Here is a 14,004-nt window from a genome sequence, read left to right as displayed (position 1 = left end):
CCCTGGTTAGACTCCAGGTTAACAAAACTACTTGGATCACTCCTCCTCTCCTTTCCCTCGCTGACCACTATTCCCATTTACCATCCAATTTGACCACTCAAAACCCGGCTAACTCTATGCCAACACATCATGCCACGTCCTCTCTCCTCTCTCATCTTGTCTGTTTCACCTCCCTCATCACCGCAGTTTCGCAAGAAGAAGAAAAAAGGCTCGCTCGCCGATTAAACGTGATCGAATGTGGCGCGTGTGCACCTCTATCAAAATAACAAGGGGGAAAACAATGCCAGAGCGTCCGTCTTTCGATGTCGGCCAAATTACCGAACGAGTCGCGTCTGCATACGTGTATGATTTCTGGTGTAGGTGCTCGAACGGGTGTCTTTCCTTTCCGACACCTCCCCGCGATGTTGTTGAAGCAGGGGAAACTGTATATTTTCAGCCGTTGGAAAACAGCCTAGAACTAACCCCCAAAAAGAGAAAGGGGGAGGGGCAAAGAGATTAAAATTCCGCGAAATAAGTACGTTCGCAATGAGGGGGGATAACGTCAAGTGAAGACGATAAAAGATGTGGTCGGAGGCGGCTGGGACCGAGCGCACGAGGAATATCCACAGGCTCAAGGTCATCCAAATCCCCCTCCCCCTCCTTGCTGGTTCGGTAGTTACCCATGACTTTCTAATCGGGTATCCCGCCAGTCAACTTTGCCGTAAGACTCGTAATTCGTGTAGCGATGAGTAGGCGGCTGGGGAGGGAATAAAAAAAGACGCAGGGCAAAACTCCGAACCGCTCGTCAACCGCGGGAGATGCGCCTCCCCTATCTCTTCCCACATCCAGGATTGAGGGAAATGCCAATGCAGATTGTAGATCATCCTTTGGGAGGGCGTTGTTCCGAAACCGCCGAAATCTCCAGGTGGGAAAGGATAAAAGTCGTCCAAAAAATAATACTCCCCAGAAAAGCAACCAGGGACGCCAGGTGTCGAGAATAAACGATGCCGGGTTATGCCGGATGATGACGATTTATGATAGCGGTGATCAAGATGAACGCCTTGTTGACCAGAGAATTGACACAATAACCAGCCCGGCCAGGCCGACCAATATCAAATCGCCCGGAGTCGGGATGTGCCGAGAAAAAAAAAACGCCGCCATATGCTAAATTTATTATACAGAACCGAGTTGTAAAAGCGCCTGGATAGCCTCACGCTCTTGGGCATCTGATGAAGCGGCAAGTGCGGCCAGGTCGATGTTGTCAAGGCGTGGTTCCCGAAGCATCCCGGAGGTTGCCGAGAAGGACCGGATGCCACAGGAGTTATATACACGAGAGGAGAGGTAGTTCGTACTTTGGCGGGCCTCGGTTGGACTAGAGTACGACGCTGCCCGTAGTGCAGCGGCTCCGACGGCCGCCCAGTCTTCGTCGTCGGTGGCATCTTCGGGGTCGTCATTCATAATCATATCTTCGTCGTCTGGCGCCTCCGAACAGGAGGCGGAGGCGGGCCCGTCGAGGGAGTCGAGAGACATCTTATCCGCCTCATTCTCCATCATGCTAATGTCCCGGTCGTCGTGCGAGAAGGTAGCCGAGTTCCCGTTACTAGTAGAGCGCGCGTTGAGCCGGGATCGGTCGGCGTTCCGCCCTGCGCCTTTTGAGATCGGTATGCTGGTCGGAGCCAGGTCGGAATCACCTTCGCGCGCGAGTTTTCGAGACGTGGCGCCTCGAGTGGGTTGACCGCGTCGCTTGGCGTCCCAGCGACCCCATCCGACCTTCTGAAATTCCACGTCACCATGAACTCCACCGCCCTCGACACCGTGTCCCTGTCCACGTCCTTCCAACGCTGCCACGACTAGCCTTCGTGCCTTCGGTGGGGGGATTCCGGCAAAGCCGGGGACCGAGGTGGTTAGGTAGCCCATGATGTGGCGAATAGCTAACGGCCCGTGGTTTAGCAAGATCTCTGGCAGGTGAAACTTGGCTAGGAGCGCCGGAGTGATGGCGCCGGTAGACTCGAAGGACGGCGAGCCTAGACGGTCGGGCGCGACGCCTTCGTGGAGGTCCAGGTCCGAGTCGATGGCGTCGAGCCTGGCCTTCTGCAGTTGGGCCTTGAGGCCGTGAGGCGGTAGCGTAGGGGATATGGAGTTGGGGGGAGTCGGGAGGGAATGGGTTCGTGTTGTCGCAGGGACGCTCCGAGCGGCCGCTACAGCAGTTAAGTTGTCGCGGCTGAGAGAGGAGGTCTTGAGGATATCGCGAGCAGCAGATGCCGATGCCATGGTTGCCATTTTTGATGCAGCTGACTTCGAAATGTGCCTACGGAGGTCAAGCGATAGAAGGTTAGACATTTATCTGTTGGCGGAAAAAAAAAGCGGTGTGATGTGACGGGACCTGACCGACTATTGAAGGGGACGAGGAGGGAGAAAAAAGTCGGAATGAGGATGTGTGATGCCTGCTAGTATGTGCGTGTCCGGGGCCATGGGTGAGTCACTTACAAAGACAGTCCGAAGTAGGGAGAATTGCTGTGCAAATAGCGACAGATTGATCAAACCAGTCTTGTTCTCGACGGGAAAAGGCGAAAACAAAAACGAAGTTAGGGCAAGGCGTAAATGGCAGTGCTGACGCGATTCTCTTGACTGCGACAAAGGGTGACTCTGTGAGTACAAAAAAGGAACCTGGCGATGTTGGATTCGGCGTTGTTGATGTTATGAGACGGAGGAAAGAGATCAACAAGGGAAAGCCGGCGACGACGAGTGACGAGCGATGACCTTCTAATAGCAAATGTACCGTATGTAATCAAAGTACTCTAGTATATACTGAAAGTAGAAAGAGATTCAAACTAGAAGAGACCAATCAGAGGCCTCCACTGGCCGCATCTGAACTAGGAGGTAGGAAGTACTTACTCAAAGTACTTAGGTAGGTATGTACCTAGGTGTACGGGCCGTGAAGGAGGAATCAACAAGGGGGGGGTGTGGTTAAAGAGCAAGGGGTGAGCTACATAAGTAGGGGGGGTGGACTACACAAGCACCTTATCTGCCTAACCTACTTGGTATTGATCTCTGTCTGAATAAGGTCGGCAGGGGAGAGGGCGATGCCCATGGCGCTATACCATGCGGCCAGCTGATAAGTATTAGGTAGTCACCAGCTGATCATGAGAGAGAGAGAGAGAGAGAGAGAGCCCTAGTTAGCAACAGCCACAACGTGGTCTTAGCTCATTCAGGGTGGTGCGCCTAATAAAATGAATACTACTCAGCATATATCTCATAGTAAGGCGCAACATAAAACCGGAATGAGAAATAAGAAGGAAAGAAGGAGACGGCTGAAATGGAAGCCAAGCGAGATTATCGGCCAATACCTTGTGCACGCTCCAGCTAAGTACGCTTGGGTGACTCTGTTAAATGCTCACGCGTGTAGGTACCTACAGGCACTCGGGGTCAAGCCTTATGTCAATGTTACCTACTTTAGCCAGGTTGTTAGACGGGCAGTAGGAACGAACTTGGGGTCCGCCATCGCACCCTCTGTCTGTTGGTGAGCATTACTACCTCTATCTGCCTGTAGATAGTAGTACCTACCTAGGTAGGTAGGTAGGTAGGTAGGTAGGTACCTAGGTATCTACCTACATATCCGTACTGGCATATAAGTTAGTACCTGGTACCTAGGTAGGAGGTATGTAGAGTCGGGGGGCCGCAGCTGATAGTGTACCTATACCTATCAGATGCCTGAAACTCAGCATTGATAACTACCTAAACTCGCATCAACTAAATGACCCATCTACCTGCCCTCTCACTACATGTACCTACATCTTCTGGCCTCCTTTCGAAAACCTGTCGACATACCTACATCTTCTACTCTATGAGGTAGACCGGTTACAAGGTATCGCATACATGCATGTCCTACGTTAAATATGTTCTTAGCAATTCATATGGTACTACTTGATAGTGTGGTTAACGTCGTACCCCGTGGCGAGTCCTGGCCTACGCACACAAGTAGTCTTATCTGTGAGAGGGATACCCGGCTCAGCCAGCCATCGGGATGAACGAGCCTTGAAGATACTGGGTCACGACAGATATGAGCTAATCCAACTCCTCAGCCTGTCAACTCTTGACAACTCGTGCTGCTCTGTGCCGTATGTGCATATATGCCGTGTCTGCCTCTGGGCTTCATGCTGCTACGCTGCGTCCACGATGAGGAGGGAGTAGGAAGTATTTGCCTAAAAGGCGAAGGCATGCGGCCTCCTCGCTGGTCTGTACTGCCCTTCATCCTCGTGTCCCTAGCATGTTTGTTGTCGTGGAGCCTTCGGCGCATTCCCGACGGAGGCGGCTGGCTTACCTACTAGGTACCTACGTAGGAGAGACGGCCTACCCTACCTGAGGTAAGGTATTCCTCACCCAGACCCGAGAGGACCTGTGCGGTGTTTGTCCTCGACCTGCTTACCACTCAGGTAATACGCGTGATATGCTCATACAGTAAGGTACGATTCGAGATGTAGGCGGATTATCTAGACCTTTTCACCCTCCCTCATCCTCCTACCTCTTTCATACCCGACGGGTCTCTGGGGTATCCTGTGCACTAAGCTCATAGGGCGTTGGTGCCAATCTGCTTTGGGGGATGGTCAGCCGAATCAAAATCCCCCCAAAAAGAAAGAAAAACATCCTCAAGCCGAGAGCAGAACAGTTATCTATCTAACCCCCCCTCCCTAACCCCGGCTATCTTGCATTTCGTGGGATGGACCGGCACTATCTCTCTGCAGGAGGCCATTGGGCCTGTGTGTGTGGTGTGTCTGGAGGGAACTCCTTGGAGCGCAGTCCGAGACCAGAATCCGCATCAACAGCAGGCAGAAAATGCAGGCAAGAAATCTTCCCTCGGTAGGTCGGTAGGTACACTCTTTCGAGGCACACCCTGTGGTCCAACAACGGTAAAACCGTTACGGGCGGGTAGGTAGGTGGGTTGGGAGTTGGTGGTCTCACACCCATCCATCGAATTGAGAGACGCGTGCGAAAGATTGTACATCCTCAACCTCGCCTGTCCGTCGGCTATGCAAGTGACTCTATGCACCTACCTTGTAGGTAATGCATTCGTTCGCTCATCCCTCCCCGGTCGCTAATCGTCGACGTTGCGCACACATCAAACCCGTCTCCGAATGCGCGAGACAGCGAGAGTGGCTAGATCCCGGTACCGCATGATTCCCGAAGCTCAGAGAGCCGTGGATCTAGGAATCCCCCCCAAAATCGGGTTTTCCCTCGTGTAGATATGGGCTTCCGTATAGAATAAGACAAGCCAATCAACCACAATCGCCTCGGCAACACACCCCAACTACCGTGATGCACCCCAATTTCTGCGCGCATTCTTCACATTCGGCCATTCGGGAGTCGCGCGGCCCGACGTGTCTATGACCGTGACCATGAACGGCATGACTGATCAGGCGGGCGAGGAGAGACGGTCATTCATCCAGGATCTACTTCAGGAACATTTCCGACGGAAGGTGAGCACACTTCAGCTTCTCAACTTTTCCTGCTTAAAATCGTTCAGCGTCCATCTGACTTACTCTTCATAGGCAACCGCTATCAGCCGCCTTGGCCGAGACTCCAACAACTTTGTTTACTATGTCAAATTATCATCAGAGAGGATTGATAGCGTGTCGGAATTGCTACCGCTGCCGACCCGATCGCCGGGCACGATTGCTCTACCCGCAGACGTGACGGAGGTCGTCGTCCGGATTTCCAATCCCGAAGCCATGGTTAATGAGGAGGTCCGAGTGCAGAATGAGGTTGCCGCCATGAGCCTGGCGAGGCAAGCTCTGGCCGGGTACGACCAGAGTCTCGTCCCCCTCGTGTACGCCTGGAGCCCCTCCTCCGGAGGCCGTGGATGGCTCGTGCAGGAATACAAGCGAGGTCTGCAGCTTGACAAGGCATTCGGCGAGCTTGACCGTGAGAAACAGCAGGATCTCATCGGCCAGATTGCTCAGGTCTACAAACGAATCCAGAGCTACCCGCTCCCAGACTCGGTCCAGGGGTACGGCGGGCTTGGGTTCAGCCCAACGACGGGAGACATCATCACCGGACCTACGACGATCCCGTGCGGTGGACCCTTCGCTTGCCTTGATGAAATGTACTCTCAGATGCTTCGCAGGCAGCTCGACGAGTCGGACACCTCCACGCTTCTCCAAGGGTGGCGCGCCGACGGGCTGCGAGACCGGCTGGAGCGCTTCGCCTCGGACGGGATTATGGGGCTGGTGAGGGCCAATTCCCTCTCATGCCGGACCCTCATCCACGGAGATTTCAGTGAGCCGTTTCTGTTCATTCTTGTGCGCCGCGGTTCCTCGGATTCGCCTTGAAGGACTGCTAGCCATTACGACCCACCACTCCCTGTAGAATATCGCGCACGCTTCGATGCTGACTCGGGCCAGACTTGTTCAACATTTTATATGATGCACCCTCGAACCAGCTTACGGCACTACTCGACTATGATTTCAGTCACATTGCCTCACCGGCTGAAGAGTATTTCTACTCATTCCGTACAATCGGCGCTCTACTGACCGGTCCTTTTGAGGAGGGTGACGAGGGCCGGCTCCGCAAGTGTCTGCTCGAGGGCTTCGAAGGCAACACTGGGACGGAGATGCACGGCCGGGGAAGAGTAAATTGGGAGGTCGCCCTCATGACGGACTACGAGTTCTATCGTGCGGGGGTACTCAGGCCTGCCGATATTCCGGGCTGTGGGGAGCTTGCCAGCCTGAAATGGTTCCTCGAAGATGTATCCCCGCCTTACTTCTATATGTCTCGCTGGCTGGCCGGTAGGACACCGGAGATATTGGGCGGAATGAGAGAAGAAATACGAAGTAACCTCGATAAGTACTTGCTGAGATGGGGCTTCTGAGGCTACCACTTCGCAATCTCTTGTCGCATTCTTCACTGTTTCTGACAGCTCGCTGTCTCAAGATTCTGATAGAACCAATACTCAGGAGTCTCCCCAAGTAGCTGGCCGCAGGGTTTGAAGCTATTGCCAGCTGCCCGACTTGTAGTTTCAAAAGGTCTTGATGTCGCCCGAGGTATGGGCTCTTGGTGCTCGAAGACCCATGAATCAACCCATTTTCAAAAAGATGTCGTCATGATGATTAGAGCCTGGCATAGGATCTTGAGGCTCTATAAGAGCATATATAGCTTTGCCAGGGAGAATCTTTTTCCAGCCCTGACCTCGCCATGGTCACTTTATTGGCCGTGGCGATTCATTCTAGCCGCAACACGAGATGCTGCTATCCTCCAACGGTGAAGAGAGAGGTCTGTCGATGTCAGACGTAAGCGAATCTAGCTGAACGGGCGAGGGCCGAAGTCGGCCAGTCGGAACCCGGATGTCCTGTCCTGTTGCGGTCTACCTTGTTGCTTACAACATTTTTGTGTCTATGGAGCTAGTAGGTTGTTGATCAATGGTCAGACTTCTTGCATGTTTGTCTTCGTCTGAGTTATCAGTAACGGGTCTGATCAATGGAGTCTTGTCGTATTTAGTTGTTTTCCCTTGTCTTGCTGAAGGAGGGTGGGGAAGGGGGTTGGGAGAGGGGGGGGTTCGTCCCTCCTCCTCGTTGTCCCCCAACTTCCACCACCTGAGGCCATAGAGCTTCAACCCCGGCGCTTCCTCTCAGCCATCTAGGCATAACAATGCCAAAACCCGCGGGGCTTCTCTTGCCGCCCTGTCTTCCTCTTCAAATAGGAGTTGCTCTAGCCTAGAAGCCCAGGTGATCTAGCAAGCTCACAAGCTCTCTCTCACCCATTCTTCTCAGCGCCAATCTCTGATCCTCATCCTGGTTCATTCTCAAAAAATCATCATTCGTTAATCTCCAGGGTAACAGAGAGCCCAGCACCCCATCGACATCTGCAAACTTATCGATCCCCTGGATCGTACTAGGTCGTTTCACATCCAGTTTCTGCAACTGGTCTTCCCACGCCTGTGCCAGTTCCCAGTCGACCCCTGGGCCGTTCGCGGTCGCAACCGGAGCTGGAAGAGGCGAGGGAAAGCAGCCAGAAAGTTTAGCGTGGCGAAGCGCGGCCATCTCCTTCTCCTCCGGAGTGGTATCGCCTAGCCAGCCAGTCATCTGGCCTCCGTTACTAGCGAAGGAGCGAAAGAATTCGTACGCAGGGTGTAGGATACTACTGAAGTCATAATCGAGGAGCGCCGTAATACGGCCCGTAGTAGGGTCCCAGAGTAGATTGTCGAAAGCTTAGTCCCGGTACTTGTCAGTGCTACGTTTCGCGGGAAAGAGTAGGGGAAAAGGCTTACTAAAATCTGCGTGTATTATGACCCTATCTTGCTTCGACGTTAAGTTGGAGAACTGTGCCGTTAGTCCATGCTCGATGAAATTATCGATACGTTGTCTGACGCCGTTGGCGTACCAACCCTGTAGGTATATATTCTTATCGGCCCTAGCGAGTGCCAGTCGCAGACGGCTTCGGTAACAGTCCTCAAGAGAAGACCACGGTCCGGCACCGACGTAACTTACTGATGCGCTGACAATGGTGCCACTGTCATCAAAGGTCACACCTCCCCAGCCCTCGATACTCTCGGGAAGTGGGTAGTCCTGCAGAGCCTTAAGTATTCGCGCCATCTGGGCCAGGATTCCATTCTCCTGCTTTTGGAACGTAGTTCCCCTGCACGCCAGGGACAGCGGCACACCGGGCATCATTTCTTGCAGGACCCAGCCCAAATTCTCGTCCGTAGCGCCACCCCAGCCGAAGACGCGGGGGACTACGCTGGGCTTGATGTGGCGGAGTGCCGCCGAGGCTAGTGTAAGGATAGCGACTTCGTTCTGTACTCGCGTCTCTTGGTGCATGTCCTCGGCATCTGGATTACTGAGTCGTAATATGAACTCGCATGTCCCCAGCGGAATGGGCACGCAGCCTGGCTGCTGCTTGTTGAGCTTGCATCCGCAGCTGCCGCCGCCGCTACCAGAATCTCCCGTGCCAGCAGTGCCGCCAGAGAATTCAGCAGGAAGCGAGAGACGGTAGACAAAGTTGTTGTACCTGAAGGGAAAGTCGGGCTCGTATTGGATCGGCGTGACCTCGGTCTGCTTCAGGTCCTATTCAGAGGATATTCAGGAACTTGGTCCGAATGGAGGTACGAGCGAGTGACTCGACTGGGAGAAGATCTGATGATGGTGATAACTGCCAGTTCTTGGGCTCGAGGGCGGAGGGCAGAGGGCAGCGGACAGAGAATACAGGAAAGACTGTGTGGCGAGTTGCGGACTCGTCTACTCACTTACCTCGCTGGAGAGACCTAAATGATCCACAAGTATTTGCTGGATGTAGTCAAGGCGAGCTTGATAGTTGACATGATTGTGGGAAACGGCTGCCATGCTGGTGTAGTAAGGTCTACCTCGTAACTGCCTAGGCGAGGAAGGTTGTACTCCGTACTGTCGCGTCCTTTCAACCTTGTCCACTTCCTCGTCCTCGCCCTCGTTTTTAATCCAGTGCTTGTTCTCGTCTTCGTCGTCGTTGTTGTTGTTCGTGAACCTGCACGTCCACGGATGACGGGGCAACCTATCGCCGAACACACACGTGACGTGTTTTCCTAGTCAGGTATCTCTCCAGGCACGGGCAGTCATGGAGGTACATAGGCACGTACGACTGGATAAGTTGACAGGGGACGCAAACCCGTCCGGTTTGCCCAAAGGAACCTTGAGGAACGAAAGGCAGAGAAATGCAGCACGGAATAGCTGTTGTACGAAAAGCAGCAGCGAAATTTTAATATGAGGGCAATATGCAGCACAAAAGGTAGGTCAACCCTAGCCAGATGCAGACAGCTGATGGCAGCTGGTCGCCTAAACCCAACATTTCCCCTCGCCCCTATTTTTTAAGAAAGCGAATGCGGTGCGCCGAAGGTGTAGACTCCTTGGCATTAATGAACCGGCCATCCGCTCCGTGGTGCGATGGTGGCGATATTGGGGCTGCACCAATGGCCTCAGGGCTCACAGTTATTGAGTCAGCGGCCTGAGAAGCACACTTTTTTTTTTGGATGTAGTGGAAGGGCCGTCGCAAATGTCGGGAGGAAGGGGCCTCTTGTGGGAAAGCGGCCGTGGACTGACGGTGTGAGAAGAAATGGTCGATGGTTTCGAACTATCTACCGTGGTCATCAGCGGAGCTACTGTTAGGGAGAGGAGCGGGACGTACCATGACCTGACGGGGCTGGGTCTGTGGGAGACCAAGCAGCCGGGGTCGTCGGTGACGAGGGAAGCAGATGTGCTAATGACGGGGTTAAGAAGTTCGCTCGGCTGAATTGATCCACGGGTAAGTGCTTGCTTGGTGTCCTCGGTGTCGACGTAGTTGGAAGGGAGTTTCGAGGCTCCTTATCGTGGAAAGTCCACGTATCTGGCACGACGATGAAGATGTAGTCCTGGGCAAAATTGCGGTGGATGGGTCATGACTTGGTGGGCGAGGAAGCCTGCTACCTTCCCAGTGCAAATGAAGAAGGTATTCAGCTGGAAGTGAGTATCGCGCTTCTCAACCATCCTCTTGCAGAGGGAGACCCAGGGATTTACGAGGATCTGAAAGATGATAAAAACTTGGAAGGGGTGGAAACCTTTGAAAGGGGTATTTTCCGGGGTTCCAGGGGCAATGTAAGTAGACAGCTAAACGAAGCCGCAGCACTTTTGTTGAGCATCGCCCAGTCCTGATGTGAGTTCCTCTCGAAGGAGAGTGAGATCGGAGCTGAGTACAGAGCCAGCGAAGGAGATGAAGGGTGGAGTCATAGGGAAAGCCCGTGGTGTGGACAGCAACCTCGGGGTGATCCTGTGCAGCATTGTCGGATTGGCCAGGTAGAAGAACAAGAAGACGGGCAAGACTGACGGTTGGTAACCCCGGTCACGGATGATGAGGGCAGGAATGGTGTACTCCTGTAGGCAGGAGTCACCGCTCGCATCACCCGAGTGTACTTCTCAGGTTAAGGCGTACGGATGCACGCGGCCGTACATGACGTACCAGACGTCGTCCCAGTCCGAGGGATCAAGAGCGTGGTCGTATGTGGACATGTTCAGACTGAAGAACACCGAGGGCGAAAGGTCCTGGTGAGGATCGAGACGGAGGCACTCATACTCTAGTACCGTGATCCAAGACGGCAGGGGGAAGGGAACCTTGGCGATCGACTTAACGTTGAGACCTCGGATGTGCTGTAACTCTGCGGAGGAGAACCTCTTGGGCAGGCCGGCTTGTGCAAAGAACCATATGGACATGTCGCCGCCAGAGTTCCTCTGACTATCAAGAGGCCGACGTGGGGCAGGCTGACGCTGGATTGATGGTAGTGTGGCGGCCATGTTTGTGGGTTCGGGACGGAGGAGAGTGGTTTGACCGGAAGATGAGATGGGAGGGTCCCGGTGGTGGATATAAGAAGACGAGGGTACGCAGGGTCGAAAGTCGGAGACGATGATGAATGGCGGGACAGGCGGAAGAAGAAACAGGAACGTGGAGCAGGGAGTCAGAGACGATAGGGTAGGGAGAGCCGGGCGGCGGTGGTGAGTCCGTTAAGAGCCGGCATGGCGAGCCAGCCGGGCCCTGAAGAGGTTGGTGATGCAACAGGACAAGGAACGGCGTCCTAGGTAAAAGCAAAGGCAAATGTTTGGTGTTGGACATGCGGCTTGGGATGATTGGTCGCCATTTAAGGACAATGTAGGGTCTGACCCTGCAAAAGGAAGTCGAGACTGTGACGGGAGGTAAGATAATCCTTTCAAGACGAAGCAATGGAGGATCTTTGGGGGAGCCAGAAGCTGACACAGAATGAGGGGCAACAGAAGAAAAAGAAATGAAGGCGTGGGCGGTGAACATGTTGCCGAAGGCGAGGGTAAAGGCTGGAGGAAATTGGGCGGCATTGTCACGTTGTCGCTGCAGACCGATCATGGAGAGGCAAGGCACAGAAGAGGAGAGTTTGTCGGATCGGTTTCGCCGGCTGGGCGCCCGGAATCGTGAGAATGTGGCGTTGGCCGGTCTGAATATTCGGACGTCTGCGGATATCTTCGAGGAGTGTCAAGAGTAATTCAGAGCAGCGAGGCCAGAAAGGCGGACACGGCATAGGACTTCAAGAACGGCATCCGAGTTGACGCCACGGACTGACGAGGGACAGAAGCAGGGCGAAGAGGGCACACTCGAGACACCACGCGGGTGGTTACCGGGCGGACAGGGAAGTAACCAGGCCGCAAGGCCGGGAGACTCGTTCCGGACCTTGGGGAGAGCACGGAGCAGCGGCGGAAATTCGGTCCCAAGAGGTCCTGCTAGTTCCGTGGCTAGCACTCAAGGCCAGTGCGATGCGGCGAACGTGTCGCCGCTCGCAGGCCTAGGAATCTGCCCACTTGCAGCAGAATTTGGGGCTAGGCGGCGGGAAGGCGAAGAGGCGAGGAAAAACGCGGTGACGAGAGAGACTGCGGATGCCTCAGCGTTAGTAAATGTGGGAATCAGAACATGGGAGGGATGGCAAATGATCGACCAGAGGCCGAGAGGAGCACGGCACCGACAGTCTCAGTAGATCGCTCGGTGCTCGCGAGCCTAGAGATTCGGACGTCGGCGGACATCATAGAGGCGACGGAGGAGGAGTACGGAGAGGACAGGCGACGTATGGGTTACCAATGGCAGATTCGGAAGCCGCGAGTGGCGCCGCTGGGCCGTCCGATCGACGAGACTGGGAATGGGGGTGCGGACGTTATTCCTTCTGTAAGGCTGAGCACGCTGCCGGACCCGAAGAGAGTAGGTCCCGGTAATGCTAGCCAGCCAGCGCCAAAGCGGAAGAGAGCCATGGTCCGTCGAGAGAGGGACGAGGAAGAACAGATGCGGAATCTAGCTAGTGTCTTAGGAACCCTCGAAGAAGAATTCGCCGAGAAGAAGCAACTCTCCTACGGATAGAAATAAGTTAGGATACCGCTCCACGGACTACCCCTTTACGGACTACCGCGTTTGGACCTACGAACGCGTTTTTTAACGCGATACCGTTACTTAAATAACCTATAATTTCTCGATTAGTTTTAATCCTCCGTAACTTATCTTATTATTAATTTATTCCTAAATTCTTTTTAATTCTCGTAATACCTTTAAAAAATACTTAAATCCGGGCGAACGCCGCTATACGTATGGTTTTATGCGGTACGAATATCCGTTAAGCTATCCTTAGAACCTATATCTTTCGTTCCTACTTAATGCGCCGTATAGCTAATAAACCGATAAAAGAAGAGCTTAATAAGAATCGTTAGGCTTTATTACTTATTTAAGAAGCCGAATTAATTCGTTAGGCTATCGGGTAGGTTAAGTTAGGCTTCGCGCCGGCGTTTACGTAGTTTAGGTTCATAGCCTAATGCCTATTAAACGCCGACGGCGGTTCTCGAAAGCTAAGAAAGTATTAGCATTACCGTTTTTTAGCTCGAAACCCGGAGGTTAAGTCGTTTAAGGCTACGGTCGTCGATTATAAGCGGATTAAAGGCGCTACGGCGGTAAATATTAACATTTTTTTCGATAGGTTAGAGGCTCCTTAGTTAATAGCTATCCCTAACGAACGCTTCTTTAACGTTAATGAAATAAGTATCGTTAAAGGCGTTACCGGGAATCATTAGGTAATTACCGATGTTAATATCTAAAGGGTACTTAAGAAAGGCGTCGAAAAAGGCTAATAGATTATTACTTTTAAATATATAGGTTACGGCGGAAGGCCTCTTCCTCTCGTAATACTTTTTAGGGGTATCGACGTTTAAGCGTAGTAGTTTTCTAACGATACTCGCGAATTATAAAAGGATTAGCGGTTTTAGGTATTACCTAAAGGATAAATTAATAACGTTATTACGTTATATTAGCTTTAAAATGTTTTTATTTCTTATATTCGGGCCCGTTTCGGTAATATATAGGTAGTTTTAATTTACGACGGCTACGAATCGTATATTAACGACGACTTCTTTTAACGCTATCTTTAAAATAAAATATAGCTCGTCTTTTATTAGCCTTATTATAATTACGTCGTTTAGGTCTTAGACGTAAAAGTATTCGGGTTATTAAAAAGAAAGCTAAAAAACCTTATTAGGA

At 52.7% G+C, this 14,004-nt stretch overlaps 5 protein-coding genes across 5 annotated transcripts; 2 read left to right on the top strand and 3 right to left on the bottom strand.

Annotated features, from left to right (window-relative positions):
* Nucleotides 1-886: 886 nt before the first annotated feature.
* Nucleotides 887-2,740, bottom strand: GGS23DRAFT_325954 (putative Sin3 binding protein-domain-containing protein). Its single transcript, XM_051512919.1, has 2 exons — nucleotides 2,467-2,740; nucleotides 887-2,287 (listed from the first exon to the last, which is right to left on the bottom strand). Exon 2 carries the CDS (start codon nucleotides 2,257-2,259, stop codon nucleotides 1,153-1,155), a length of 1,107 nt encoding a protein of 368 aa, XP_051368109.1. The 5' UTR covers nucleotides 2,260-2,287; nucleotides 2,467-2,740; the 3' UTR covers nucleotides 887-1,152.
* Nucleotides 2,741-5,372: 2,632 nt separating this feature from the next.
* On the top strand, nucleotides 5,373-6,844 carry GGS23DRAFT_600519 (uncharacterized protein; the record flags this gene model as incomplete). Its single annotated transcript, XM_051519088.1, has 3 exons — nucleotides 5,373-5,453; nucleotides 5,526-6,252; nucleotides 6,378-6,844. 3 exons carry the CDS (start codon nucleotides 5,373-5,375, stop codon nucleotides 6,842-6,844), a joined length of 1,275 nt encoding a protein of 424 aa, XP_051368108.1.
* A 420-nt stretch (nucleotides 6,845-7,264) lies between these two features.
* GGS23DRAFT_325733 (uncharacterized protein) lies at nucleotides 7,265-8,928 on the bottom strand. The gene is made up of 2 exons (XM_051512918.1): nucleotides 8,240-8,928; nucleotides 7,265-8,179 (listed from the first exon to the last, which is right to left on the bottom strand). Exons 1-2 carry the CDS (start codon nucleotides 8,787-8,789, stop codon nucleotides 7,686-7,688), a joined length of 1,044 nt encoding a protein of 347 aa, XP_051368107.1. The 5' UTR covers nucleotides 8,790-8,928; the 3' UTR covers nucleotides 7,265-7,685.
* A 1,174-nt stretch (nucleotides 8,929-10,102) lies between these two features.
* GGS23DRAFT_607593 (uncharacterized protein) lies at nucleotides 10,103-11,264 on the bottom strand (the record flags this gene model as incomplete). The annotated part of the gene is made up of 5 exons (XM_051520074.1): nucleotides 10,103-10,348; nucleotides 10,380-10,499; nucleotides 10,590-10,743; nucleotides 10,801-10,866; nucleotides 10,906-11,264. 5 exons carry the CDS (start codon nucleotides 11,262-11,264, stop codon nucleotides 10,103-10,105), a joined length of 945 nt encoding a protein of 314 aa, XP_051368106.1.
* A 1,147-nt stretch (nucleotides 11,265-12,411) lies between these two features.
* On the top strand, nucleotides 12,412-12,840 carry GGS23DRAFT_600517 (uncharacterized protein; the record flags this gene model as incomplete). The annotated part of the gene is made up of 1 exon (XM_051519087.1): nucleotides 12,412-12,840. One exon carries the CDS (start codon nucleotides 12,412-12,414, stop codon nucleotides 12,838-12,840), a length of 429 nt encoding a protein of 142 aa, XP_051368105.1.
* Nucleotides 12,841-14,004: the final 1,164 nt, after the last annotated feature.

Source organism: Durotheca rogersii, assembly GCF_024521655.1.
Source record: "Durotheca rogersii strain YMJ 92031201 chromosome Unknown GGS23scaffold_33, whole genome shotgun sequence".
In the NCBI taxonomy this organism is placed as follows: Eukaryota; Fungi; Ascomycota; class Sordariomycetes; order Xylariales; family Xylariaceae; genus Durotheca; species Durotheca rogersii.
Note: the sequence above shows the minus strand (reverse complement) of the source record. Positions and strands in the feature narration are given on the sequence as shown.

Excerpts from the sequence above, each read along its gene's own strand:
- GGS23DRAFT_325954 (XM_051512919.1), bottom strand. The coding sequence starts at position 2,259 with ATGGCAACCATGGCATCGGCATCTGCTGCTCGCGATATCCTCAAGACC.
- GGS23DRAFT_325733 (XM_051512918.1), bottom strand. The coding sequence starts at position 8,789 with ATGCACCAAGAGACGCGAGTACAGAACGAAGTCGCTATCCTTACACTA. Across the intron at positions 8,180-8,239 it reads CATAATACACGCAGATTTTA|CTTTCGACAATCTACTCTGG; the intron begins GTAAGCCTTTTC and ends ACCGGGACTAAG.